We start from the raw sequence: 27,019 nt of genomic DNA, 5'->3' as shown, positions 1-27,019 counted from the left end.
TTATCCTTCTCACTGATAAGTTCTATCTTTAGGGAGGGCGTAAATTTCCTACACTTTTCTACTATGGTTTGGGTGAATATTTTATTTCTTACATATATTCTGCACCTCCCCTAAAGGTACTCTCTTCTTTTCCCATGTTATTGTCAAACATTGGAGATGACTCCCATAAATAGGATGTATTAATGACTTGATGTTTGCATCTGAGAAGGGAAAGCCGAAGAGTGGTGCAGTGGTGTTTAATGTTAAGCACTTTGGTTTGTGGGACTGGTGTGAGAAGTTATAGGATAAAATATGGAGTTTAAAAGGAAAATTTAGCTTTTATTAGCCAAAAGATTAGGTAGATTGGGAAGTTTGATTTAATTGAATTGTGATTAAAATTGAGAAAATGCGTTTGGTTTTGATAAATTTGAATGTGAGGAGCTTTATTGAGATTAAAAAGGCTACCATGAGAAGCGGAGGGAAGTGATTGAGTTTAGGGTTGCTGCAGATGTCTGGTAGGCTGAGAAAGGAAATGTGGTGGCGATTTGATGTTCATGTCATGGGATTGACTGCAACAATGTAAATGTTCTGTAGCAGTACTAAAAAGAGCATTGTCCTATTTAATTATTTGATCTTGATTTACAGTAAACCAAATTATATTATATTGATACAATTTCTAAGTTGTGAACTTAGCATAGTAATTGTTAACATGAATAGATTTACTATACTTCATGTCCAACATTTTTAGAGTAGCTATTTCCAACTTGAAAGTTAGTATTTTTCGAGGGATTTAAAATTCTCAAGTCACTGCTTCTTTCTATGAAAAATACTCATCTGATTGGCTGAAACTCTGAACAAGTCTTAAGATCATTTTAAAGTGTATTTTAACAGTGTATCTATAGACTATCCCTAATTCTTCCTGTTTGAATAGGAGGATGAGCTAACTTGCTTTCGAAGAACTCTGAACACTTGCTTCCCAAGACTTGTTGAGTTTATTTTGGGACCTTAAGTCTAGAAAGCAGACAAACGCTGATGTGAAATATATTTACGGACAAGAGGGTGCTTGGTCTGTAAGAGACCATAGGCTTCCTCTCATTGAAATTAAGTGATTAGCTAAAGTGAATCACTATTTTGATTATTAGATGCATATATAGAAGTATGCAGAAATCAGTCCAGTATATGTATACAAATCATTCGGGAACATTCTGTAGAAGAGTAAGATTTTAAAGGATCATTTTACTACTCTCTGCTTCTTATTGATGTATAAGGGTTCGTTCTTACAAGTTATCTCGGTATTTGTTCACTTTTCCTTGGGACAAAATTATACACTGATTGGGTGTTTTGCTTTTTTTATTTTATTTTTTGTGGATGAACTTTTTACCATGTTGACGTTGCTTGTCTATTGTGGGTTTTGTTCTCAGTATGTCCATGAGGAATTGATAGAGTGCAAGCATCCAACTGCCTGGAGTGAGTTTGAAATGGGATTGATTAATGAGGAACGGAGATCCTTTTTGGAGGAATCGAGCCCAATAAAAGTGTTCCTCTAATTTAAATATCGAGTCCTACAGTTATTTCCGTGTACAAGAGTAGCCGAGTACATCCTTGACACACACCAGTCTATAAGTTTGGGTCAACATTTGAGGGCGGCTAGATACTTGCTCACCAAGTGCTTGGTGAAATTGCCAAACTCCTGAAAAGAAAGGCTTAGTCTAATTAGAGACAAATATGTCGAAAATGAGGTAAATGGAGATATTTTGATAGGAAGTAGATATCCTTGTTCGTGTTTTTTTGGAATTCTATTGAGACATATCTTCTTGTTGATTTGGTTAGCTTTTCTGTTTCCCCTTTACTCATGTTTTATGAATTGCTATTGCTAATAATTTCGCATAAATTGTTTGGAAATTTGAGTGTCTGAATACAATCATTGCAATTCTGATAATTTTCCTTTTAATGGCATTGTGATCTTTGTTTTAGTTTTTCAGCTATTGTTAACCTCAACTGTGATATAGATGTTGGATACTACTTAGTATCATTTTGTTCAACCCGCGTAAAATCTACCTTGAAACTTGTTTGTCTTAAGCCTTGAAACACATCCTATTTTGATATACTTCGTGTGTTGAGTTAAGTTATGGTACTAATAAATAATAATTAATATGTGGGCTGTTGTTTGAGACCTATCTTGATGTTGATCTTTCTACAACTGTAAATTTGTGTAGTGCAGGTCAGTTCATATAGAGGGGTCAGGAAAGAGAGAAAGAAAGAAGGGAAGGGAGAGAGATAGAGAGTGAGAAAAAGGGCCCGGGAGTGGGGAACCGGAAGAAGAGAGAAAGATAGCAAGAAAGAGGAGTTGGGAGAAAAAGCGAGTGAAATAAAGACAGAATGAGAAAGCGGGCCATGAGAGAGCAATAACGGTCGAAAGAGAAAGAAAAAGAGCAATAACGGAAAGTGAGGCTAGGAGAGAGAGATAGAGTGAGAGATGGGTTGGGGGAAAGAGAGAGAAGTCCTGGTAGGGAAAGAGATAGAGAGGCCGGAAGATAGAGAGAAACTGAGAAAAATAAAGGGAGTTGGGGAGAAAGAGAGGGGGGAGGGATTGGGGGAAAAATGAGTAAGTGTAACCTATAATTTTCAATGTCTTTAATAGGATAGAATAGGGACAAAATGGATTAGAAAGAAAGAAAGAGACTAAGAGAAAGAGTATAGGGACATGGGTTGATAAAGGAATGAATGAGTGATATGGAAACAAGTTTGACCTGTAATTTTCAAAGGCACTAAAAAAGTGTGGGGTGGGGGGGGGGGGGGGGGGGGGGGGGGGGGGGGGAGAGAGAGAGAGAGGTGAAACAATTCAAGAGAGAGAGGTGAGAAACAAGTTTGACCTATATTTTTGCGGTTTTCTCATGTGAATGGACACAGGATTTAAGGGAGGTCTCAGAGCGCACAGGAAAGCTAAGGTTGCACAGCCAGCTGTTGCTCATGGTATAAATGTAGGTGTAGAAATTAAACCTATTGAAAAGGTCATGAGAAGACCAACATCTCCCCCGTCCCGAACGTCCCCCATTAACATCTCTAAAGTCTGTCTATGTTTCTTCTGTCTTCTATCTTTAAACCAACCAAAAGCTCCCTTTAGGTTCCCTGGATTGGTCTACAGAAACAGTTGCTGACTTTTTAAGAGGTACTCTCTTGACCTTTTCTCATATATTAGTGTGTTAGCCTACATTATTTGTTTATTTCTCCCTGTGCAAGGAGCTTCTACCTGCACTACTTCTTCTGGCCTGTCAGAATGTGTTTCTTTATCCCTTTTATTGCACATGCATTGGTTTACTTTGGTTATCCTAAACACTTGCATAATGTCTAGGAGTTAATTAATTAGTTGACAATGAAATTGTTATGATTTAGTCTCAGTTTTTGGAGATTATGAAGCATTACCAGACGAATGCTTTTTTATACTGATTTTTTTTTCATTTCATTAAAGCAGATTGCTTTTAGCTTTGTTTTTCCTCTTGAATGATTTTAATAATTTAAAACTCGGGTGGTTAGATAGTTGAAAAGGACCTTTAATTTTGATGGGGGAAGAGGTGACTCAGTGGGGAAGAATCAAGTTGCTATTATAAAGCATTTTTAGCCACTTTGGTGATATGGATAGTGAAAACTGAAGTAAACTAAAGATATACTTTTGAATTTTCATTTTGATACGGCGGAGCAGGGTCGCCGTCGGAGAGAGGATAACATGGTTGAGATTCGTAGGAATCGTCGAGAAGAGAATTTGCAGAAGAAGCGTCGTGAAGGCTTTTAATCTGCTGCTTCTCAGCAATTTCCTTCTTCTGCTGCTCCTTTTGATAAGAAGGTATAATCGTACTTTGATTGAACTTTTTTATTTGATTATGTAAGTAGGGTTTGATTTTTGTTTGTTGTATGTAGTATAATTAGGTTTTGAGTTGATTGATTAATTGGGGATTTTCTTAGGGATGAATTTGGTTAGATTATTGATTGTTGTATTTTTTGGATTTGTGTTGTAGATTGAAAGTCTGCCACAGATGGTTGCCGGTGTTTGTTCAGATGATGGGGCTGCTCATCTTGAAGCTACTACTCACTTCCGAAAGCTGCTTTCGATAGGTTTATCTTCTGTTGAATTCTGTGTGAATATATTGAAGCATCTGATTGTTTTTTTTGTGTGATGAAGTATCTTGTGATGCATCTATGGTTCCCTAGATTAATGACATCGCCTTTTCGTGCTTAATGTAGGCAAAGTCTCGTAGATGCATAGTTGTATAGTGCTTAATTTAAACACATTGGATGGTTTAGATAGTTGTTAAACGCCACACTCCATTCCATTTCTTGGAATCACGTACTGGTTTCTAATTTATGCAGCAGTACAGGAATTAATCAATATGAATATATTTGAGACAAATATGATATAGTAGTTTCTGCGGTTAAAATTTTCTAGGTTTTTTGCTTGGTTTTCTTCTATGATTTTTTGAGTACAAGAGTCGGTTGAGGTCAGTCGTTCTTACGGGATTCTACATGGTTGTTTCACAGAGCGTAACCCACCTATTGAAGAGGTTGTTCAATCAGGAGTTGTTCCTCGTCTTGTTGAATTTTTGGGTAGAGATGACTACCCTCAGCTTCAGGTTTGTTTAAGTGAATTTGCTCTTTTAATCAGAAAATAATGAAAATCAATAGTTTTTAGCAACAAAATTATTGGGTGTAATGCCACCTTCCTACACTAAGATAAAGTACCTATTCAGTTTGAGGCTGCTTGGGCACTTACTAATATTGCATCTGGCACATCGGAGAACACTAAGGTTGTCATTGGTATGCTACATAGCCATTGTCTCTAAATACTGTTGATTTATGCAAAGTCATGGTTGGAGTTCATTAAGTGAGTTTATTTTCATTGAATTTATACTCAAGCTCCCTAAATACATATGTGGTAATCAGTTTGTTTTCACTGAATTCAAATTTTTCATTATGTTTGTCAGGAAAGTGGTGGTGTTTATTTTCTTATTTTATTTGATACTGCAGATTGATGGGATATTGACCATACGAATGTGACTCGATCTCAAATGTAAATCCAGAACCAATTAAGCATAGGCAAGATGAATTGTGATGTGTAATAGAGGATAGTGCTTTTTATAATTAATCAAAGGTAGCTTTTATTTCCACAAAGAATATGTTGTACAAGATGCAGCCTTTGATGATGTATACAATTTTTTAAAGGTGAGCAAATTATTTAGGCATGGACAAACTATATGGAGGTGAGCAAACTATTTTAGGGTAATGTAATTTGAATATGATATTTAGGAGTGAGAAAATTCTTTAGGGGTGAACAAATTATTTTAGGGTAATGTATGTGTGAGCAATTTATTTAGGAGTGAGGTAATTTGTATATGAGTTTTAGTGGTGGGCAATTTATTTTTAAGTAAGTTAATTGTATATGACATTTAGGGGGTGAGAAAACTATTTAAAGGTGGATAATTTTGTATGATTGCTAGGGTTATAAATTCTACAAGGATAAGTAAATACTTTAGGGGTGAGTAATTTTTATAAAGGTGAGGTAATTGTATACAATATTAATATACTTATAGACTATATGAATAATATGTCTATACTTAATTACAAAATGCTTTATTATTCTTACATTTTCCATCAAATATCATATTATAATCTAACAAAACAATAACAACCGTTTCTCTTAATGATAAATACAACAATAAGTATTATTACACATTAACTTACGCTACCATATTACCGATAGTTAATATTAGTTTATTGGGCTATCGCGCGCATCACACACGATGGCACAACTAGTAAAGTTAAAAAAAGTGAGGGTATAATGGTGTTCACATACTATCCAAAAATAGAGACAGAAACAACATTTTGGATTTCCAAAATAGAAAAACAAAAACTATATTATGGGACAGAGAGAGTACAAAAGCTACCTATACTTGTACAATTGTGTTGTGCGTACATCGTGACTCGAAACAGACCGAAAGATATTCGATTTAGATTTCAACTCCCATAGACACAATAATTTAATATGTATAACTCAAGTTTAAAATTAGACCCAAACCGACCTTATCAACCTAACCCGAAGACTCGAATTGACACCTCAACTTGTGCGGAGTATTTGGTTCAAACTTGTAAATCCCCATTTCACAATAATTGACCTTTAATAGAGTGTTCTCGTGCATTACACGGGACAATAATAACATTGGAGAGCTAAAATTGGAGTAAGAAATAAATATATGTAAGAAGATTTAGATATAAAAAGTGCATAAATGAATATGATTCTAAATTACAAATTTTAGGGTAAAAAAAAAGTATTGTATTATACATCTAGTTTTAACTAAATGGAAGGCAAAATCGACATCCTACGGAGTAATACATTTTCTTTTACACAATGATTAGGGGTGTGTAGACACCCAAATGTGTCTCCCCAAAATCAAATCCAGTGATGAATACCTTTCATGTCATTTGATTATCGAACAAAATGAAAGTGTGAAAAGTCTAGTGATGAGGATGTTTTTATTAAAATATATCTTCTTTCTATTTTTGAAAATATTTCTTTTCTTACCTTATTTATGAAAAACGAGCATTCCAGTTTAGTTTGGTCCATGATAAGGGTCCAATAATGGTGTATTTGGATGGGGCTTGAAAAGACCTTTTCAACGATATATTATAAGCCCAATTCCGATGAGTAATGAGGAAGTTATGGCCAAAATACTAAACTGAGCCCGATTTGGTTTTTATATGCGGCTCAATGATCTAGGGGAGGGCCTATTATTAATTATCATTCCTAAAGCTATTAAGATTGATTATAGTTTTCTAGAATACTCTAGAAGGTTCTCTTAAATCCTAATAGAGTTAGGATTGATAATTATGTTTTAAAGAGTTTGAAATTAAATAAAACTACTCCTTTTAAGAATCCTTGTTTTGTACGAAGTGGAATATATTCAGATTTTATTTTCGTTCCTTATAATCTTTATCCAAATTTTATATGGTTGGATAGATCTTGAAATTATCTTTCCAATGATATATTATAATATTAAATCCGAGTAATAACGAAAAAGATATGAATGAGACATGAAACTCTATCCAAAACTGACACCCTTTCATTATTTTGTCCATATATTTTTTATCTACAAAATATTTTAATCTGATTCTAATTGGTTTGGAAAGTAGACTTCAAGAGGTTTCCAACGACATATTATATGACTTATTTGGACTTCCGGATCAAAAGATATGATAAAAACAAAACGTGTGAAACTGATTATTAGTGCCTGGCGCTAAGTCTTGGCGTCTGGCGCTAACCTTCAGCGCCTGACGCTAATGTCTAGCGTCTGACGCTAATCAAGTTTTATTCTTGTCGAAACTCTGGTTCGTTTTTCTATCTTTTTGGTTGATTTTCTCTATAAATAGCCTTCTAAAAACTCCGTTTTCAATCATCAAATATTCTCAAATATCACCGACTCTCTAAGTAAGTGCTTTAAATAGTTACTAACGTGTGTATTTTGTTATTAGAAAGAGGTACGAGGCATCTAAGTAAGTGCTTTAATTGATTGATTGATTTTATGGTTTTTAGAAATCATGTCTAGGTTGTTGTTATGATTCCTAGTGTTATGTTAGGGTGTTTTGATCTTCTTAGTATCATGTTAGGATGCTTCTTAGTATGATATTTAGGGTAATTTGCTTATATCAATCATGATTCCTGCGATGCCTTTTATTTTCTTTCCTAATATCATGTTAGTATCATGTTAGGGTTAAAGCTTTAATTTTTATTGCTTAGTGACATGCTAGGGTTTGTTATTAATCTTGTTAGTATCATGCATAAGATCTTGCTATTAAAATTATGCTTTAACATGACTATTATTTTGATGATTATGATTATTTGGATTATGATGATGATTATCATTATTAATTTGAATTATTATTATGATTATGATTATTTGGATTATGATGATGATTATCATTATTAATTTGAATTATTATTATGATTATTATTATTATGATTATTTTTATTATTGATGATAATTATGTTACTTGATTATATTTTATTGTTATTGCTTGATCACACCTTTTATGCATGTTTAAAGGGAATTGGTACTGGTAATCACGCTTAATAAGATAATTAATAATCTTGTTTAGGGTTAATTTGATTATAATTCAAGTGATCGCCAATAATAGATTTATTTGTACATTAATATTCAACCAACATAGATAAACAGGTTTAGGGTAATCCTAATGATTGCATGTTAGTCAGAAAGCGCACATGAATACGATCAGAATAAAGTAGAGGCCTATTATTAGGGCAGGTTCAATCTCTTTTAGGTTGGATTTGTACCTTCATCCCCGAACTACCAGTCATGGTTCCAGATCTATTGGAGTTAACGATCTCTTGGATCGTTAAGGGGTGTAACCTTCACCCTATGAATGGTTTACAAGTTCCTAAAACTTGTTGGCGACTCTTTTGCTCTATCTTCTTTCCCTTTGGACACCACCGTACTTTAGTGTATGATCACAGTGGGGTTCAAGTTAGGGATAATGCTTGAAATATTCCCTACAGGGTGTAAATGAGCTGATACGTTTGTGAACTACTCGTGAATAAGCTCGGTCAAAACTTTGTCAAAACTCGTTTGTTAAGCTAACAAACAAGCTTGAACAAAAATCTTAAGCTCGTCAAATAGGTGATTTAATCTCGAACAACATCATGTTCGACTCGGTAATGTTCATAAACAACTCGTTTAAGTCAATTTATAAGTTTTTTCACGCCTAATTAAAATTTGAAAAATTTAGATATCTTTTATTCATACATATTTGTAAAAAGTACTAATTATTTCATCATGTAAAAGCATGAAAACTCCGTGATTACCTTTTTCTATATAAAGAATATAAAATTTTTATATAAAATTAAATGGATGTGTTAAAATTTAAAAGAAACCTTTTTTTAATGATAAATTAAGGCTCGTTTATTTAATCAAGCTCGATTTAGACCCGATCAAGATCAAACTTAAATTCGAAATGCAAACAAGTACGTTCGTGAACAAAGCTCGAACAAGCCAAATTCTTAATGAGCCCAGCTCGAAAAAGATTTTTAAAAGCTCGTTCAAGCTTGGGATAGTTCGAACACGAATATTTCTTATCAAGCTTAGTTCGAATCGACTAAAACTCTGCTCGGCCCGGATCGTTTGCAGCCCTAACAATGATATCCCTTCAACTGACATACTCTAGGTTTGTACAACCCAAGGAAATCGCATTTAATGCTTAATTAGGTGCTATTTTTAGCATAAATAAGGAAAAAAAAACTTATATGGATCTGATTCACAATAATATTATAGCGGACCTGAGGTCCATACACACGCACAACTAATGTTCTATTGAACATTGTGACCCTAATCTTAACATATTATTAACATAGTTACCTTAATATTAAAATAGCAACCTTTATTAAAATTTGTGTGACCTACTGAACTTTAATATTATTGTAAATTTGAAGTACATGTTAAACATAGTGAGCTTTATTATTTATATTAACCAATATATTAATAATTGAGAAAGTATTAGGTGCGGACATTGGCATGCAAATTTGGCGCGGGAGGCGTGACTGATATATTGTACTTGTTGGCTGATATGTTTTATGTGTTCACTGATATGTTTCATTTATTGACTGATATGTTAAATTTGTTGACTGATATGTTTCATTTGTTGGCTGATATGTTTTTGTATTGGCTGATATATTCCTTTTGTTGGTTGATATGCGTTTTCCTTTTGTTGGCAGATATCAGACATCATTTGGCTTATATGTTTCTTTAGTTGGTTGATATATTTATTTTGTTGGCTGACATCTATATTTTAATTGTTGGCTTATATGTTTCATTTTGTTCGCTTATATGTTTCATTTTGTTGGCTTATACTACTAGAAAATAGCCCATTTCCGTCAAAAAACACCCTAAAATACGTTAGAAAACCCGTTTCCGACGGAATTTCCGTCGAAATGGGTTGTCGGAAAACGGTTGGTAGGAAAAATGGTCCCTTCCGACAGAAATTTCGTTCGAAACACTTTTGCGACGGATTTCTGCCGTTGGAAGGGATTTGCCGGCACTTGAAAAATTCGTCGGAAATGTCCGAGGGAAATTCTATCGGAAACTACATCAACCAAAATTAAAAAAAAAAATACGCCGCACCACCACGACACGGCGTATCAACACCTCCAACCCCCCAACAAACCACCACCATAACTAACCCTAACCCCAAAATCAGACCACCACCTCCACTACCCCCAACAGACCACCACCAGCCCCTAACCCTCCTTAACCCTTATCCCCCACCACCACCAGCCCCCACTGCCAAACCGCCGCACTGCAACCCAAAAAAATTCAAAAAAATCCCCACCCAAAACCCAGATCTACCCACCACCACCTCCATAGCTCCCTTTAGCCCCTATTTAAACCCCACCCAAAACCCATATCTACCCACCATAAGCACAACACAGCAACCCTAAAAAAACTTCAAAAAAATCTGACCACAACACAGATCTATCTACCACAACCTCGCCAACCCAACCCTTAAAATTAGAACTCCAAGATCCACCACCACCACCATCATAAATTTTCAAAAAAAAAAAAAATCCCAAAAAACAATTAACAAAATAAAATCAAAATAAAGAAAAAAAGATAAATACCTTAATTTGACCAAACAAAACCTCAAAAATGGGTTTATGAGGCCAAATTCGGCCATTTCATGGTCAAATTTCACCTTTAAACCTTCGTATTGACCATGAGACTTCAAATTTCGTTGTTCCTCTAAGCTTTTTAGGGTCCAACCATGAAAATCCACCACCTTAAGAAAAAGAGAAGACATAAAAAGGGAAGGGGAGAAAGAGAAGAGGAGGCCGAAGAAGAGAGAGAAAGAGAAAGGGAGAAAGAGAAGAGTAGAAAGAGGAGGAAGGAGAAGAGAAGAAGGCGAACACCTACAAAGAAGGAGAAAAAGAAAGGATCGGAGAAGGAAAAAGAGGGCGGAGAGAAAGAGGAGAATTAGGAGAGGAGAGGAGAGAGAAAGAAGAAGGAGGGCGGAGAGAGAGAAAAAATGAAATAAGGGGAAGCTAAGGGGGCTGGTTTAGGTTAAGAGAGGGTAGGTTTTTTTTTATTAATTACTTTCCGATGGAAATTCCGTCGGAAATTTCCGACGAAATATAATTCTGTCGGAAATTTAAGTATCCGACGAAATAATCCGTCGAAAGTGACTAATATTCCGACGAATTTATATTTCGTCGGAAGTTTCCGACAGATTGTTTAAATCCATCGAAAATCTCCGACGGATTGTTTAAATCCGTCGGAAATCTGCGACGGAATTAAAAATGTGTCGGAAATAGCGGCTTTGAACTACTAGAATTTATAGATACATCGCAATTTGGAGAAATCGTATCCAATCTTACATGGATGGTACATTATTGTAGTAATTAAGTTTCATTTCAAAGCAAAAGTGTAAAAATATACAAAAAAAAATATGCTTTCGTCTTTGCAAATCGATCACCTAAATTAATTTTATAAACAATTATTCTCTAAATAGTTATAACCTTATTCGATCCCCTAAATCACCAAATTTATCAAGTCTAATAATTCCCCAAATTGATAAACCCTAATTTAGTTTCCTAATTATATTGATGACCCTTAATTAGTTAATTCCCCTAAAGCAAGAAAACTTGAAGTGCGCTGATTAAGTTTAGGGGGGTGTTAAATACCGCCATCCAAAATGATCAAAACCGCCCTCATTTCAAGCAAAATGCCGTTATTACCCTTATTAAACCCTAATTATTTTTTTAGTTTATTTTTTACCCTTTTATTTTTTACTGCCCCATCAAACACCACAACCACCACTTTCTTTCACAACAACCACCACAATCACACACTTAGTGACCACAATCAGCGGAAGGCGGCAGTAGGCGGCGGTGGCCTGGTGTTTTCATGGCTGGAAATTCGAGAAAAGAGGTTAGTTTCTGTGTTTTTTTTTCTGTATTTTTTTTTTAAAAAAATCGATCACTGGCAACCGGCGTGTAAAACCGATTGGCCAATTGCGGTTAACGGTGATCGAAACCGGTTAACGGCAGTGGCAAACCAGTTTACCACGCTAGTTAGGTACCAGCGACGGTGGTTGCTTTTTTATTTTTGTTTTTTTTTTTTTAAATTCGAATTAAGGTTACCGGCGATTGTAACCTTGTGACCGTCGCCGTTAACCGGCGTGGAAAACCGGTTGACTATCACCGGCATACGGCAACCATAACCGGTTAATGGCGGTGGTCACAGGTTCACAAGTCACCGGTAACAAGCGGTTCATTGTTCCCCGTGGAGTGCTACCATCTTCTGATACATAATTGTTGGCTGTAGAACTTCTCTCATTCTTGCTGCCTTCGGCAAATTTCATGCTTACTTTATGAAGCCCTTTTGCCTGCTCATCTGCATCCCATTCCTTCATGCAATAGTCTTCTTCTGTAACACCTTGTTTTGGACCGACCAACAACAAATGTGAAAAGTTAAATATGAAATAGAGGTGTCAAATTCTGTTAGCATCAAGCGTCAGTGTCAAAATTCATCAATATGAGACATCATTGGTGACCCTAGGATAAATGTAGAGAAACATCTTACAATATGTATACAAATATTTGACGTGTCTAGATAATTTCCCAAGGCCACAGAAAAACCGAGCAAGTAATGGAATCATATCAGAAGACATAACCAATCAACTGAACATCAGCAAAGTTGTTTATATACACATATTTACCACAAAGCTGTCCTTAAGGTTCTAAAACCAACCTCAACAACTTCAAAGAGTCCAAACTCCAAAGCAATGGCAGTCTGGTAGACCTACACATTCCTCATGGAAAGATTCCCCTACATATTTGCTAATTGATTAGAGCAACAAGGCAGCCTAACACTATGAGCACTATAAAATATGCTTTCATCTTTGAATTGGATGTAATTGTATTAATATGATCATTTAAAGTTTTAATATTTGTAATTGTAACAAGGAAAGATAAAGGAAAGCAGCTAGTGAAGGTTTAATTTAAGGTTGTGGACTTAAAAGTAGTTTAAGGTTCTAGTTAGATGGAGTCTTTAAGTGAAGAGGACTTGGTCACTGTTTGGTTAGGTATTGTCTAGTTAGAATGGACAACTTTGATCTATTCGGTGTTGACTTTGGGGTAATAGCTAGAATTTATGCATCTAGATACATGGCACAATTAAGCGGCCTTAATGTTGAAAGGAACTCCACATTAATGGATAATGTTGCATATTGGCTGGAGAAAAAAGCTTAAATTGTGGATTTTTTTTCTTCTATTTGACACTGCATATAGATCACATGATGCTCCTCCCTGCTCGAATATCAGGAAATTACTGTTTCTCAATGATATTTTATGAAAAATTGAGGGGCAGTGAACCTGTGAGGGACAATGGTCACAGTACTAATTTTTATCATCATTATTATTATGAAAAAGTGAGGGACTAATATTATGATTGTTATTGTTTTTTTTTTTACAGTTATGGTTATTATAGTTATTTTATTATCATTATTATTATAATTGATTGTAAATATTTTGTTCATTTGGTTATGACGACAGTTGGGTAGGCTCAAAATGACGTTTGATCGTATTGATGGCTCGGGTGAGAGACATACAAGGACTCGTGCAGTGACTGCTTCGACTAGGAGACTGAGGTCATAAGCTCCTATAGCTGATGGCGTATGTGTTGATGATGAGGTTCAGGGACGTGAGGGTGAGGACAAGGAGGAGGAGGAGGAAGAGGAAGAGTGGGACGAGGATCAAATTAATGATTTGATTTACGATGATGAGAGTTTGAGATCTATTCGACGCCGGGGAGGCAGGGGAGAACAAGGCCAGACGTCGTCTGGAGTCACTTTGAAGAGAGGTGCTGATGGTAGATTTCAGAGTACTGGAGTTGGTACTTCCCGAACTCGTAAAATTCGTGTTATCCGAGCATCGAATGATACTTCATGGCTTGTTCAAGCTCAAATGCCGGGTGGTCCCAAGGATGGTAGTCTCATTCCCAGTTACGCAGGTCACATCGCCACGCAAATTTGGATGGGGCCGCAAAAAGATCGTGACGTGTTAAAGTGTCAAGCTAGGACGCAATGGTGCTCAAATTTACATGAGATGCACAGTGCTATGGCCGATGATGTGCGTAGACGAGTTGATAGTACTGGTTTGAGTGGGCTAGTTAACATCATGCATCATCACATTGACTGGGCCCTGATTTCAGCGTTTGTAGAGCGCTGGCAGCCAGACACAAACACTTTTCACTTCCCATTCGGCGAGATGACTATTATGCTCCATGATGTACAGTACATACTTGGGTTACCTGTGGAGGGTGATGCTGTTGTAGAGCAAAGCGGTGTTGCGTCTTTGAAGGCTGACTTTCAGAATTTTTTAGGGATAGGAGCAGACAAACTTGTTGCCAAGCCAGCAGCCATTTGGAATAACGGAAGGGTGTCAAGTCAGGCCATATATGAGAGATGCCTAGCAGAGAGAGGTGATGCTGATATCCAGGTGCAGGGTTTCTTGTTGTTAGTTCTAGGAAGCACTATTTTTGTCGATAAGACTTCTCACAACCTTCACAAGCATCTAGACGAGCACGACTTCTCACATTGTAGATATGTCTCTTGTTAGGGCTCTCATTCGGAAACTTCTCTTTCACGGCTACCATAATGTGACGCGGCTTGGCTGCAGCAGAAATCATGTCAATAACAAGCGTCTTTGCAGCTGGACTAAGACCACTAACCTGTCAGTGACCCTCTCGATATACCATGAGCGGATGGTTATGCATGCCTTTCAAGCCCTTTTTAGATTTAATTATCCATCCTTCCATGTCCCGCAAACATCGAGCCGAGATTTGAAACGTACATTTACAACCCTTGCTCTTCGTGTTCTTCCGTGTGGCATTTTCACGGTCCCGATTTTCCCCTCTGTTTCTCTCCCCCCGATCATATTTCATGTAATTAATTGGAAGCCCATTTCTTTGTTTCTTATACGATGAATTTGTCAAAAAGAACCCTAATGGAGTGGCAATTTCTCTAGCCCAATCAACAGCTGCTTGATAGGTCGGGAAAACTTCTCTAGTCTGAAAATGCGGGCTATAATCAACACCATCACCGCCGTAATCTGATAATGACGCCTGATACAAATAAATAATTCTTTTAATTAATAATAACGAACAATATAACATTAATAATTATAATTATAATTATAATAATAATCTTAAATAGAATAATATTTATTTATATTATTCATACTAGTATAAAAGTTAATACAATAATATTAGTTTTTAAAAAAAAAAAAAGCACCGTCACCACACTCAACCGGAGCTGCAAACCGGTTGACCAACATGGGTTACCGGATTTTACCACCGGTTGACCGTGACGGATAACCGGATTTCAGCACCGGTTGCCCACGGTAACCTGCGTGGAAAACCGGTGGACCAACACGGCCAACCGGTGGTCAAAAACGGTTAACAACTGCGGTCAACCGCAGCATAAAACCGATTTCCGGGGAGGTTGACCGGTTTCGTGCACCGGTTGACCGGTTTCACATCAAGTTTTACGGCAACATATATGTAACTAGCTAATTTTTAATTTATTCCAAATTCAGCATAATTTATAATCATATTAGTATACAACTAGCTAATTAAATAAATAATCGTACTTGTTCAAAAGCCGAGGGTTGAGATTGCGGTTGGTTTTCCGACGAATCACCGTGATTATCATCCATTTCCGATAACTTTTCTGTTCGTGGTGGTGGTCAATCTATTAGTGGTGGTGGTCCGATGTAGGTAGTGACGCGGTAATTGTAGTCAATTAATTAAAATTAAATTTTTTTTTTAAATAATTGGGAAAATATTTATTAAGGGCAAGAAAGTCCCTTTACTTAAAATGATGGCGGTTTGATAAAAAACGTTGGCGGTATTTAGCAATCCACTAAGTTTATTGGGATGTGAAGAAGCTAAGTGATGTCATGTTATTGTTAATACCACCTTACATCAGCAACATTTGAGTTGGAATTAATTGTCTTATTGGAGAAAAGTTTGGTGATCTATTCCACTTATATCAATTTGACTATAATATGATATCTTGTTGAATTTGTATATGTTCAGATTTGTTCACTATCAAAATTATTAAACGAGAAATAAGTGGAAATAAGTTTACAATTAAACATTATGAAACCTTACCCCCTACTCCCTAGCAGTTTAAGTCAATTACTCAACAATCCTTTTCAATTCAAAAAATAAATAAAAGTTAATTTCATACCCTTTTCAGTAAATAGTACTTCCTCTGTTTTTTTTTATAGTTACAACACTTTTCTTTTCAAGTTTGCCGATTCATGTTTTTAATCGTTAATATCATTAATTCCCGACATGTAAAAATAATAAACATTTGATATTAAAATTGTATAAGTCGAGATGAATCTAGTAAAATCCAACATGACTATATTTTTACTTAAATATACATCGTCAAAGCGAAATATATGAATAGTGTAAAAGTCAAACTGTTGCAACTATTAAAAAACGGAGGAAGTATATAGAACTCAACATCTTTATGAATCAAGGTCAAAGAATTCCATGTTTATATATCTTAACAAAAGCAATTAGTTTAAGTGAATTAGTAAATATTACAACACCATTTCATCGACAATTATTTAATTCAGCAAAACACACTACAAAATATATGAATTAAAAAAGTAAATACTTAGACTTGTTCTCCGACATAAATTTCTTTGGATTTGTAGGAAAGATTATGTTTAGATGTTCTAGTTTCTACATATGGTGTACGAACTACGAAGTACTAGTATATTAATTATATCAATATATCACTAACGTACCAAACTTGTAAGCCAACAAGCTATTGAGTACATAAATTTTCATGATGCACCACAAAAACATGGAAGCACAAATAATAGATAAAATGTATGATGCAGCACTTAAGGGAGACGTACCATCCTTGCTCGACTTGCTAGACGAAGATCCACTAATCCTTGATCGATGCAATATCGAAAATTCAAGTCGTGTGATGCAATCTCCTTTACATGTAGCTGCTAATTTGGGACATTTAGATTTCATAATTGAGATTCTACGTCGAAAACCAGAAATAGTTGAGGAACTTGATTATTGTTACACCAAAGGACCGTCACCACTACATTTGGCCTCGGTGAAAGGGCACTTGGAAGTTGTTAGACATTTGCTTGCAGTGAAGCCTAACTTATGTTTTTGGCGTGATGGGGATGGAAGGAACCCGGTGCATGTCGCCGCAATGTGTGGGCAAGTTCATGTGCTCCTTCAGGCTAACTCACAAGCAGCATGGGAGCGGACTAATAACGGTGATTCTGTTTTACATTTGTGCATTAAATATAGACAGCCAGAGGCTCTTATGTTTCTGTCGATGGTTCTAGATGATCATCAGTTGATTAACTTAAAGGATAGTGATGGTAATACCATCTTGCACTTAGCAGTGATTGCTAAACAACCAGAGGTGAGAATTCCATCCACTTTTAAAAACGGATTTTTTTTTCCCTATTTGATTTGCTAAATGCAACTTTTATATAAAATGAGAGTTTAACTTTTAAAATTGTATTAAACAGCAAACAAGGGAAATTGAACCCTTAACCTTCCCACATCTATACATCAAGTAACTAAACCAACTACAAAACTTGTATATTTTATACAAGATTTTATACAAGATTTTTTATTTATATGTATCAAAATCTGGGGAAGGGGGAGGGGGGCAAGGCCAGGGTAGGCCACCCCCTAGATCCGCCTATGCCTCTTGTTTTAAGTACAAAATTGCCATGCTAAACTATATGCTCACTACTTTGTAGTAGGAAATGTCTTATAATATAAATATCTCTAAATATTATATGTGCATAAAAATTACGGAGTATAAAAATTTGATAATTTTGTATCAGTTTTTGAAACAAATTCAACAAAATCCTAGATGGTTTATTTATTATGGATTATTAATGAAAATGTGTAGTCAATAAAATTTGTAATTCAGGTTTGATTCAGTCTTAAAATATACAATGAGATAATTTTTAAGAGACAGAGGGAGTACATTAGAGCTGAGCTTCAAGATGTTGGACATATAAAGATAAGAAAGTAATGATTATTTATTATTTCAATTTTGAATTTATTTGTCATTGCAGATTGTAACATTTTTACTAAAAGCCACATCCATTGAAGTAAATGCCATTAACACAAATGGCTTCACAGCAATGGATATTCACATTCGAAGCAAGAAGGATTTGAAGGATGAGGCAATTTTGCAGTCACTCAAGCATTACAAAGCCTTACAATCAAAGAATATGCTCAAAACACAAAGAATAGCAAGTGATCAAGATTGGTTGGAGAAAAAACGCAACGCGCTAATGGTAGTTGCATCCCGGCCTCATAGCAACCATGGCTTTTCAAGTCGGAATCAACCCTCCTGGAGGCACTTGGGAGGAAAATCAAAATAATCACGTTTCTTCCAAAATGACAACTATTGCAGGTGGCAATAAAAATTTGGACCATGTTACGGGTACATCTATAATGGCAATAAAAACTCAAGGTCTATACAATGCACTACTAGTTAGTAATACCATAGGACTAATTTCGTCTCTAAGTGTTATTCTTCTCCTTATAAGCGGGCTTCCCTTCAGGAAGCTACTTGTAGGAATTTTGACGATAACCATGTGGATCGCAGTGTCAGCTACAACTATGACGTACTTGTTCTCAATATGTTTTTTGTCACGCTATATACACGGCTCCGAACGGGACCGTACAACATGGGTTACATGCCTATGCAATATCATCGTTATTCCTTGGGCTTTGTTGATAGCAATTTTGCTCCTTGGACATGGCATTCGCTTTATAGCAAAGTTGATTAGAGATAGGTGCACTCAAGGATAAACGCATGAAATAAATAATCGATTTGTACTTTACATAATACTATTATGTAACAAATATTCGTGTTTATTATAAATACATACACAGATAGTCAGATACACTACAATGCAAGCTAAGGCTCCCAAGTTTGAAGAACATTTGCTTGAAGGTCCGCAGAGTATCCTTACTTTTTCCCATACCTTTAGATGTCGATTTTGTAAGTAATGAACAAAAAAAAAAAAAAAAAAAAAAAAAAAACTGAGATGGTTAAGGACTTAAGGGTTGACGTGGAAAAAAAAAATCAATAGCAAGCTAATCTTAGATGATTTTAGATGGTTAATGACTTAAGGTTTCATGTCTTTTTATTCCTTTGATATCTTGTTAGATTCGTCTAATTGTACGGAGTATATTTTATTAGTATATAAGAATAATAATATTTTACTTTTTCACGGTGTATTCCTTTTGAAAGGCTGTCCACAACTCCACACTGTACCGTATCCTTGTATATTTCAAGCCTATTATACCCTTGTCGTAATTTAGCATTAGCAATTACTCTAAAAGGAAATGATAAGGCTCTGTTTGGTAATTAATAGCTGGTAGCTGATTGATGATAGTTGGTTGTATTAACCTAGTTTGACTAAATGGTTATATTAGGTAGTTTGACTAGCTGGTTGTAAATAGCTGATTATGTAAAAACATTTGGTAAACATTTGTTAGTTATTAGTTGTTTTAGTGTATTTAATAGCTAAATAGCTAATTTCAAAAAACTCTTATAATGAGTTTTTTGAGCCCAAAAAACACTTTCAATAAGGTATTTTTTTTTACCCAAACACTCATATTAGCTTTTTAAACTGATCAAACAATTAATACGACTTAATAAAAGAGTGATTCCCATAAAAATATTTCAAAGATGCAAATAAAAATTTCCAAATTACACTTCTCTTACAAAAAAAAATTCCCCTATACCATCCAATTCAGCATCTAAATTATTTTTTCCCCTATGATTTAGTAGTAAACTGCTAGTTGAATTTAGTAGGTTTTTTTTTTTTTTTTTTTATTTTTTTTTTTTATTTTTTTTTAGGAAATTGAATTTAGTTGTTAAGTGAAATAACACCCATAATTACAATGCACAAATTTTTGTTTGCACCAAAAAAAAAAAAAATTCAAATGCCTTCTTTCTTGTTTGGCATTGTTTTTGTTTTGAGTTTTCAGTTTTTTTGAAAACAAAAAACCAAAAACTGGAAACAAGAAAAAAGTGTTTTCACTTTTCTGTTACCAGTTTTCAAAATTAGCATGATTTTAATAAGTTTGACTAAGCTTTTATTCATCATATGACATATATCATACACTTTTAAAATACAAAAAACCAAAAAACTGAAAACCGCAACAATGCCAAACAAAACATAACCAACTTGTTGATGTGGTCAGTAAGGAGAAACTTTTGTTTTTTTGTTGGTGTAATTCCGAAATTTTTTGCATTTTAAAAATAAAAATTACTCTAGATAAAGCTAAAACACTTTAAAAGGAACTTACTCTAGATAAGACCTTGTTTAGTCCACCTTATTTTTACTTATTTCAAAAAAAAAAATAAAAAATTTCAGATCAGACCAGATCAGAAAAAATAAGTCCAGATCAGAACATCGTTTTATGTGCAATTTTTTATCGCTAAATATCTTTAATTTCATAACAAAAAAATTATGAAAATTACATATTAATAAAATACACATTATTACGGAATTTAACAAGAGCCCACTTAATACTCCCTCCGTCCCTGAATGATAGTCACTATTTCCATTTTTGGACACCCAAAATGTTAGTCACATTTCACAATTTTTGTAATTTCATTAGTCATAAATCCGTGTACTTTCATTCTATTGGATGATGTAATTTTTCAGCTAATTTGATTGGTTAAAAATCAATCACATGGATTACAAAAGCATTGCTTTAATTTCATTGGCTGTGTAATAAAGACAAAAAAAACCCAAAGGTTTCTCTTTGTAATCCGCCCTTTTTAATGACAGCAACTTTCTCTCTTACCTTTTGTTTTGCAAATGATTGAGTTTTAGTTCCCATGTACTTCATTTATTTCTCCTTAATTCCCGTGATTTTCACCCAAAAGTGACTATCATTCAGGAACGGACGGAGTATATTTTTTTCTTTGAATATTGCCGTACACTTAAGATTAAAGTTTGGTCAGATCAGACTAAATCTCATAAGTTTATATACGAGTAACCAAATATAAGCCGAACTAAAGAAGGCATAACTTAAAATAAACAATAAGGCACATTAAACACTTTTTTCAAATTTAGGAGCTATACCGTAAAAAAAAGGCAATAAAAAACAAACAAAAAAACATTTCATCGCAACTCGCAAGTCCTAACGGTCTATTCCACCCTTTAGTAAAGGCGGTGAATAGTTAAGGTGGGTTGAATACTTGAATTGAATGGTGTGTTTGATAACATCAAAAAACCATCCAAACCTCTAGCACCTTCTCCAATAATCACCTTCATTCGCGCGACACATTCAACAATCAATTACTTGTTCAGCAATCCGCCATTGATGACCTCATCAAGCTACCTCTGAAATCTTTTCTTTCTGCAAAGATACCCAGGTATTCTTTGCCTCCCTTTCTCCCATTTCTTTATTTCCCGTGCTACATTTACGTTATTCTTACATTATTCTAAAACTTTCATAGCTTAATCTCCTAATTAAAAATTAAAACTTACAATTTCATTCAATTTGACCACTCCAATGTAGCGGAATTCATGTTTAATTTGAATTTTATCTGCTCTGTAAGCTTCAATGTCAATTTTTAATAATTTAGCGTTATTTATCTTGTTCTTAACGTCTACTTGATTGCATCTATAATTATCAATTTAGCCATTTTAGTTTTTAGATTGCTTATTCGGTTTGTTCAATTGAATTGATTTCGTATTGTCTTATCATTTAATTACCTCCGTTACATATTATTTGCAACGATTTGACATAAAGTAGAGTGGAAAAATGTCTAATAGTTGCAAATATTATGAAACAGAGGCAATATATTGATCTTAAAACTTACATTCGATTCTAATCAAGGGTTTTTTTTTTTTTACCTTTTGAAACCTTTATAATTAGTCTTGTACAAATTATGTAGTTTTTCCATATTATAAAAGTGTTTATAAGTTTAAAGGGTCTTTGGTTATTAGCTTTTTGGAGCAACGGGAGATGTTTGGCCATTTGAAAAAGCTCTTTGGAGTGTTTGGTTCTCCATTAAAAAAACTCATATGAGGAGTATGAGGTTTTTGCAAGAGCTTTTAGCTTTTTGGTTGTTTATGTTTTAAAACAGTTATTTACCAAACACTTTTACATCAATAGAGCTGATTACAATCAAATAGTCAAAACAGCTAATGCAAACTACTAACAACTGGTTAAAACAGGTAAAAGCTAATTGTCTAACAGGGCCTAAGTAAACTTGAGAAGTTCGAAAATTTATGTAAACATGGAAGATGGAACATTGTGACACTATAGATATGATAAATGGCATTAGTCATATACTCATATTCTTTTGTTGTTGTAAAGAGAGCCACAAAGGGTGGTACTGGTGACTAGACACAGTTTTGGTTAGCACCCACCTTCATTTCAACCAAGATAGATGACATACTCATTGATACGGAGTGATAGATATGTGCTTCACACTGTTTGAGGAAAGTGTCATTTTTATAGATTTAGATTAGACACTGACAATTTTCCATCGCCAGGATGAAGTGCTCGTAGATTTAGCAAGTTTATTCCTTATCTGAAATTGTTCTTTACTACATTGATTAAGCCAATGCAACTAAAATGAAAACAACTTTAAGCTGCTTTGCAGATTACTTTCGTAGCTACACTCTCTTTATCCCTCATTGAGTGACACTCAATTGTATAGCGTGATTGGTTGATGTTCCTATTTCTTATTAAGTCTATGAGCCGACTCATTGTTAGTTCATTACATTTTCCCCACTGTTATCCCTTGCTTGTAATGGCTGCAAGAATTTTTGAGCAGATGAGCACAACTTGTGGATTCCCTTGAGTAGTGGATATGCTATGATTGCCTTTCACAGATTAGTGATCTTATTTTCTTTCTCAGATTTGATTTTCCGCTTCAACTTTGAGTGATAGTTCCATGTAGTATATTGGATACTACGTATGTTTTTGTGCAATCGGCATGTCGGCCTTTTAAAAGCTGTGTGCTGAAAACTGTTGTATATTCAGCTTGTTTTCTAGGTTTAGTGTTCAGTTGTTTTAGCTCTAAACTCTAGTTTTCTGAACCTAATGTTGATTGTACATTCTAACAAAGTCCTCATAGAAGCTGCTCCAAGTTGTGATATGTAACTGAAGATAAAGTAACTCCACATGCTTTAGAGTTGAGCTCTAGCTCTAGGCCTCTAGCTCAACTGCTTGAGTTGTGCTTGACTCAACTGAGCTTTGCTTTAGCTGACTTTGTATGCGAAGGAGCTTACTGAGTTGTTGGTTAGGTCATTGTTACCTGACTTAAATTATAAATTCAATTTTTTTTTTTTTTTTTTTTTTTGAGAGAGTGGAATGAGAAGCTAAGTACTCAGGGTAAAAATAGTTACACTTTCATCTCATTAGCTGCTTTATGCTGATGGTCAGGTGGCATTCATTATGCGGTGTTTCTGGTGTTAAGTACTTAAAGTTGCTCTGGATTAGTTAACTTGAGGAGTGTTTGCAAGGCCTTAGAATGATGGTAGTTTGCGCTCCTATCAAGACTTGCACCAAAAATGTGCTTCCTATTAGTGGGTGTTTTCAAAAGCAGATGAGAGGCCATGTTCATAATATGGGATCCCCCACTGCATCTAGTTCATGCTGTCTCATTTTGAAACAAGAAATCTCTAGAATAAGGTATTCTCGAATATTTGTCTCCAGACAGTCATTATGGTTTTCCAATTGTAGCTTCCGTGCATTTCAATGGATTCAGTGCAAATCTGGTGTATCCAGTAAGAAGGGATCATGTCCTTTATTAACGGCTAAAAGTTCAGCAAATGCTAGAAATTCTCAAGAGACATCAATTGGTTTCTCATCTTGGCCTCAAGATGCTAGTGTAAACATTTTTGTGCCAAGAAGAAGACTGCTGTCTGATTTTAAATTAAAAGTTGGACCATTTTCTTGGTCAAAGGGATATGGTGGTGTCGGTTTGATTTCTGGATTACTATTTTGTTATTCCGCTTCAAATCCAGTGCATGCTGAAGCTTCAGAGGATGCAGGAGACAAAAAGGAATGCACAAATCCATCAACTGACCATGTTTCCCATGGAAAGAAAGTGTACACCGATTTTTCTGTCATAGGTATGAGAGTATATGATGACTTATTACTGTTTCAATCATATTTAATTGCAAACACCAGATCCTCTAATACGTCCTAAAGGTTCTTGAAGTCGGTAAAACTTTGCAGGCATAAAAGATATCAAAGAAGCATCTAATATTTAGTCTACCCACATTTACAATTATTATTCATATGCATTTTGGGGCAAGTAATAAAAGAAAATTTTGTAATTTTATAGGATGGAGAGAGTAGTTTGATAGCTTTATGCAGACTGTAAAGAGATATGTATGTCTTCTTCAAATTTTTATTTGATAGCTGATACAAGTTGGAGAATGACTATTCTGTGTGCTGTTTGTGTATGGAGAAGATTCATGCCTCTCTCCCATTCTAATCATTCCTTTGTTCAACCTCTGTTCTACACTGTTTATAATATGTCCCATTTTGGCAAAGCTTACTAATTTTATTGCTTCTATTTTAAAATAATACATCGAGTTTCAAAGGGAAAAAAAAAATTCAATATTGGATATTTATTCAAAATCTATTCTTATAAGTGTTTAATTGTCTTTATGAATATGTAAAAGTAATAATTAATGGTCAAGGTTGTAAATTGAACTCCATAAACAGACATGGAGAGTATTTTTATGCTTTGTGCTGGAATAGTTTCTTTAGCATGGCCAACATGATTTTTCACTGCTCGTGGTGCAGGAATACCTGGAGATGGAAGATGTTTATTTCGTTCTGTTGCTCATGGGGCTTGTTTAAGGCGTGGCAAACCTGCTCCAAATGAAGGCCTTCAGAAACAATTAGCTGACGAGTTGCGGACTATGGTACGTCAGTCTATGAAGTGTATGGAGATTCATGACCAATTGTATATGTATTTAGTTTCTATTTAGCAGGATTAAACCAAAAAAAAAAAAAATCATCACTGTTTATAACATTTTACGTTATTGAAGAGAACCTCACCTAGACTGTTATTTCAAATTTCCAATTATACTTCTTGCAAATCCTTGAACCCTCAGGCTACAATTCCTGATAGACACACATGTAAACGTGGTAAAAATCAAAATTTGTGTTGATTCTTTACATCTCAAAAGGCTCCATATTATATTATGAATGATGTCTGCCACCCACGAGTGATTGTAATGATGTAGTTTCATTTTTTAAAATCTTATCTTTCAATTTGATCTCTAAGGTACGAAATTGCCTCAGCTGAGTTTAGTTTACCATGGCAAACCTCTCTCTTGCTATGACTGTAGATATCATAAATGATTTAATAATTAGAATGCATTTTCGTACATGACACCAGAATCTTGCTTTAGCTCAGCCAAAAGCATATCCTGGTAGCAATGTAGCATTATCAAACATGAAATTGCTCATATGTGAATAACATGATGGTTTCAGGTTGCAGATGAATTTATTAGAAGGCGACAAGAAACTGAGTGGTAAGTACTCTTTATCATCCCCAATTATCTCAGAGTAAGGGGCAGTTCCTCTTGTGTAGTTCCTATGTTTCTGGTCATTCTGGTAGATTGTCTAGGGTAATGGGGCTTAAGGAGCTGAAAATACAAGAAATCAATATTCTAGTAGCCAACTTCATTTTCTTGTTACTTTAGGTAATTGATTATTAGCTTCATTAGGCTGATTGTGCTGTAGTTGTCAGTAGATCAGTGCTTAATTAATCAAGGGAATTGTTTAAAATTTATGAAATATTCATCAATGGTACACTAGTATATGTGTTCTTTTGCTCTGCACCATAATGAAGTGAAACAATTTAACTGTCCAGGCCTCTTTGTCAATGTCAAGTAGCTGATGGGAATCGTATTTCACCTTAAAGTCTACTTAGAAACTTCTCTGTTGACCCAGGGGTAATGTATTGGTATCCTCTCCCTCCTTTCCAACACCAAGAATAAAAAGTAACTTTGCCCTGGGTGGAGGTCTATTAGAAGTGTCGCAGGAGAAAAAGTTGATGTAACAGTAGATACACACACACACACACAATTGCCAGAACTATATTATACGTAGTAGTTGGTTATAGAAAAATACGTAGGAGATTCTTCTGTTGTTCTGTATTATGTTTTTTTCCCTCTTTACTTGCTATTCTGCATAATAATCCCTTGGATTTCAAAGTTGTTATTCTTTGTTTACGACTAGGGTTCTGGCCAAGTGAAAGTTCTTGATGGTATCATGATGACAACAGGTTTATTGAAGGTGACTTTGACACTTATGTTTCACAAATAAGGAAGCCACATGTATGGGGAGGTGAACCTGAGTTGCTTATGCTCTCCCATGTGTTAAGGTATGATTCTAATTGTGATTCACTTGTACCAGTGATATTGATGGGAGAGTGCAGCTTTGCTAGTCTTTTGCTCTATAATATATTCATTCTTTGCTGCAAATCAGTGCACCAAGGGTTTTAATCCTTATATATCTATCGCAGGATGCCAATTACAGTTTATATGCGTGATGACAAATATAACGGACTGATACCCATTGCTGAGTATGGCCAGGAATATGGCAAAGACAACCCGATACAAGTTTTATATCATGGTTATGGTCATTATGATGCATTACTAATGCCTGGAAAGAACGGTACCAAATCTAGGTTGTAGCTTCTTTTCTATCGACGACTACTAAAGCTGCCAATTGCAACCACAGGCAAGATGGAATTATTTGTCTGTCTGTCGTGGAGCCATTTAGATTTACAAAAGATTTCCTGTATTGAATAGCTGGTGATGTAGCATATGGAGCTTAAGATGGTTAGTTACAATCTCCAAGCACTGTTCACTGGTGAGATATATTCATATATTCTTCCTTTATTTCAA

The 27,019-nt window shown here is 35.0% G+C and overlaps 3 protein-coding genes across 6 annotated transcripts; all 3 read left to right on the top strand.

Moving 5' to 3' along the window:
• Positions 1-2,806: 2,806 nt before the first annotated feature.
• On the top strand, positions 2,807-5,535 carry LOC110691432 (importin subunit alpha-like). Of its 4 annotated transcripts, none has more exons than XR_002505297.1 (5): positions 2,807-3,148; positions 3,680-3,820; positions 3,993-4,089; positions 4,513-4,604; positions 4,722-5,535. XR_002505297.1 is itself a non-coding variant. In XM_021868358.1 (5 exons), exons 2-5 carry the CDS (start codon positions 4,011-4,013, stop codon positions 5,001-5,003), a joined length of 243 nt encoding a protein of 80 aa, XP_021724050.1. In that variant the 5' UTR covers positions 3,317-3,820; positions 3,993-4,010; the 3' UTR covers positions 5,004-5,535. The 4 variants fall into 4 exon arrangements, 2 of the variants coding, with proteins under 2 accessions (XP_021724050.1, XP_021724048.1); XM_021868358.1 differs by lacking the exon at positions 2,807-3,148 and having other exon boundaries at positions 3,317-3,820; positions 4,722-4,788; positions 4,999-5,535; XR_002505298.1 differs by lacking the exon at positions 2,807-3,148 and having other exon boundaries at positions 3,322-3,820; positions 4,999-5,535.
• Positions 5,536-16,938: 11,403 nt separating this feature from the next.
• Positions 16,939-18,895, top strand: LOC110691352 (ankyrin repeat-containing protein At2g01680-like). The gene is made up of 3 exons (XM_021868271.1): positions 16,939-17,502; positions 18,173-18,397; positions 18,668-18,895. Exons 1-3 carry the CDS (start codon positions 16,939-16,941, stop codon positions 18,893-18,895), a joined length of 1,017 nt encoding a protein of 338 aa, XP_021723963.1.
• Positions 18,896-21,274: 2,379 nt separating this feature from the next.
• LOC110691431 (OTU domain-containing protein At3g57810-like) lies at positions 21,275-27,019 on the top strand. Its single transcript, XM_021868355.1, has 6 exons — positions 21,275-21,504; positions 23,529-24,220; positions 24,903-25,024; positions 25,599-25,639; positions 26,395-26,493; positions 26,635-27,019. The coding sequence occupies exons 2-6, from the start codon at positions 23,617-23,619 to the stop codon at positions 26,804-26,806; spliced, it is 1,038 nt and encodes a 345-aa protein (XP_021724047.1). The 5' UTR covers positions 21,275-21,504; positions 23,529-23,616; the 3' UTR covers positions 26,807-27,019.

The sequence above is a fragment of the Chenopodium quinoa genome, unplaced genomic scaffold (assembly GCF_001683475.1).
Source record: "Chenopodium quinoa cultivar QQ74 unplaced genomic scaffold, ASM168347v1, whole genome shotgun sequence".
Taxonomy (NCBI): Eukaryota; Viridiplantae; Streptophyta; class Magnoliopsida; order Caryophyllales; family Amaranthaceae; genus Chenopodium; species Chenopodium quinoa.
The sequence above is the reverse complement of the archived record's forward strand: the minus strand, read 5'-3'. Positions and strand labels throughout refer to the sequence as shown.

Bases quoted from the DNA above. Each gene is read 5' to 3' on its own strand.
- LOC110691431 (XM_021868355.1), top strand. From the start codon at position 23,617: ATGATGGTAGTTTGCGCTCCTATCAAGACTTGCACCAAAAATGTGCTT. The intron at 24,221-24,902 runs GTATGAGAGTAT...CTCGTGGTGCAG, and splicing joins CACCGATTTTTCTGTCATAG to GAATACCTGGAGATGGAAGA. The intron at 26,494-26,634 runs GTATGATTCTAA...TATCTATCGCAG, and splicing joins ATGCTCTCCCATGTGTTAAG to GATGCCAATTACAGTTTATA.
- LOC110691352 (XM_021868271.1), top strand. From the start codon at position 16,939: ATGTATGATGCAGCACTTAAGGGAGACGTACCATCCTTGCTCGACTTG. The intron at 17,503-18,172 runs GTGAGAATTCCA...TTGTCATTGCAG, and splicing joins TGATTGCTAAACAACCAGAG to ATTGTAACATTTTTACTAAA. The intron at 18,398-18,667 runs GTAGTTGCATCC...GCTTCCCTTCAG, and splicing joins AAAAACGCAACGCGCTAATG to GAAGCTACTTGTAGGAATTT.
- LOC110691432 (XM_021868356.1), top strand. From the start codon at position 4,011: ATGGTTGCCGGTGTTTGTTCAGATGATGGGGCTGCTCATCTTGAAGCT. The intron at 4,090-4,512 runs GTTTATCTTCTG...GTTGTTTCACAG, and splicing joins CCGAAAGCTGCTTTCGATAG to AGCGTAACCCACCTATTGAA. The intron at 4,605-4,721 runs GTTTGTTTAAGT...GTACCTATTCAG, and splicing joins ATGACTACCCTCAGCTTCAG to TTTGAGGCTGCTTGGGCACT.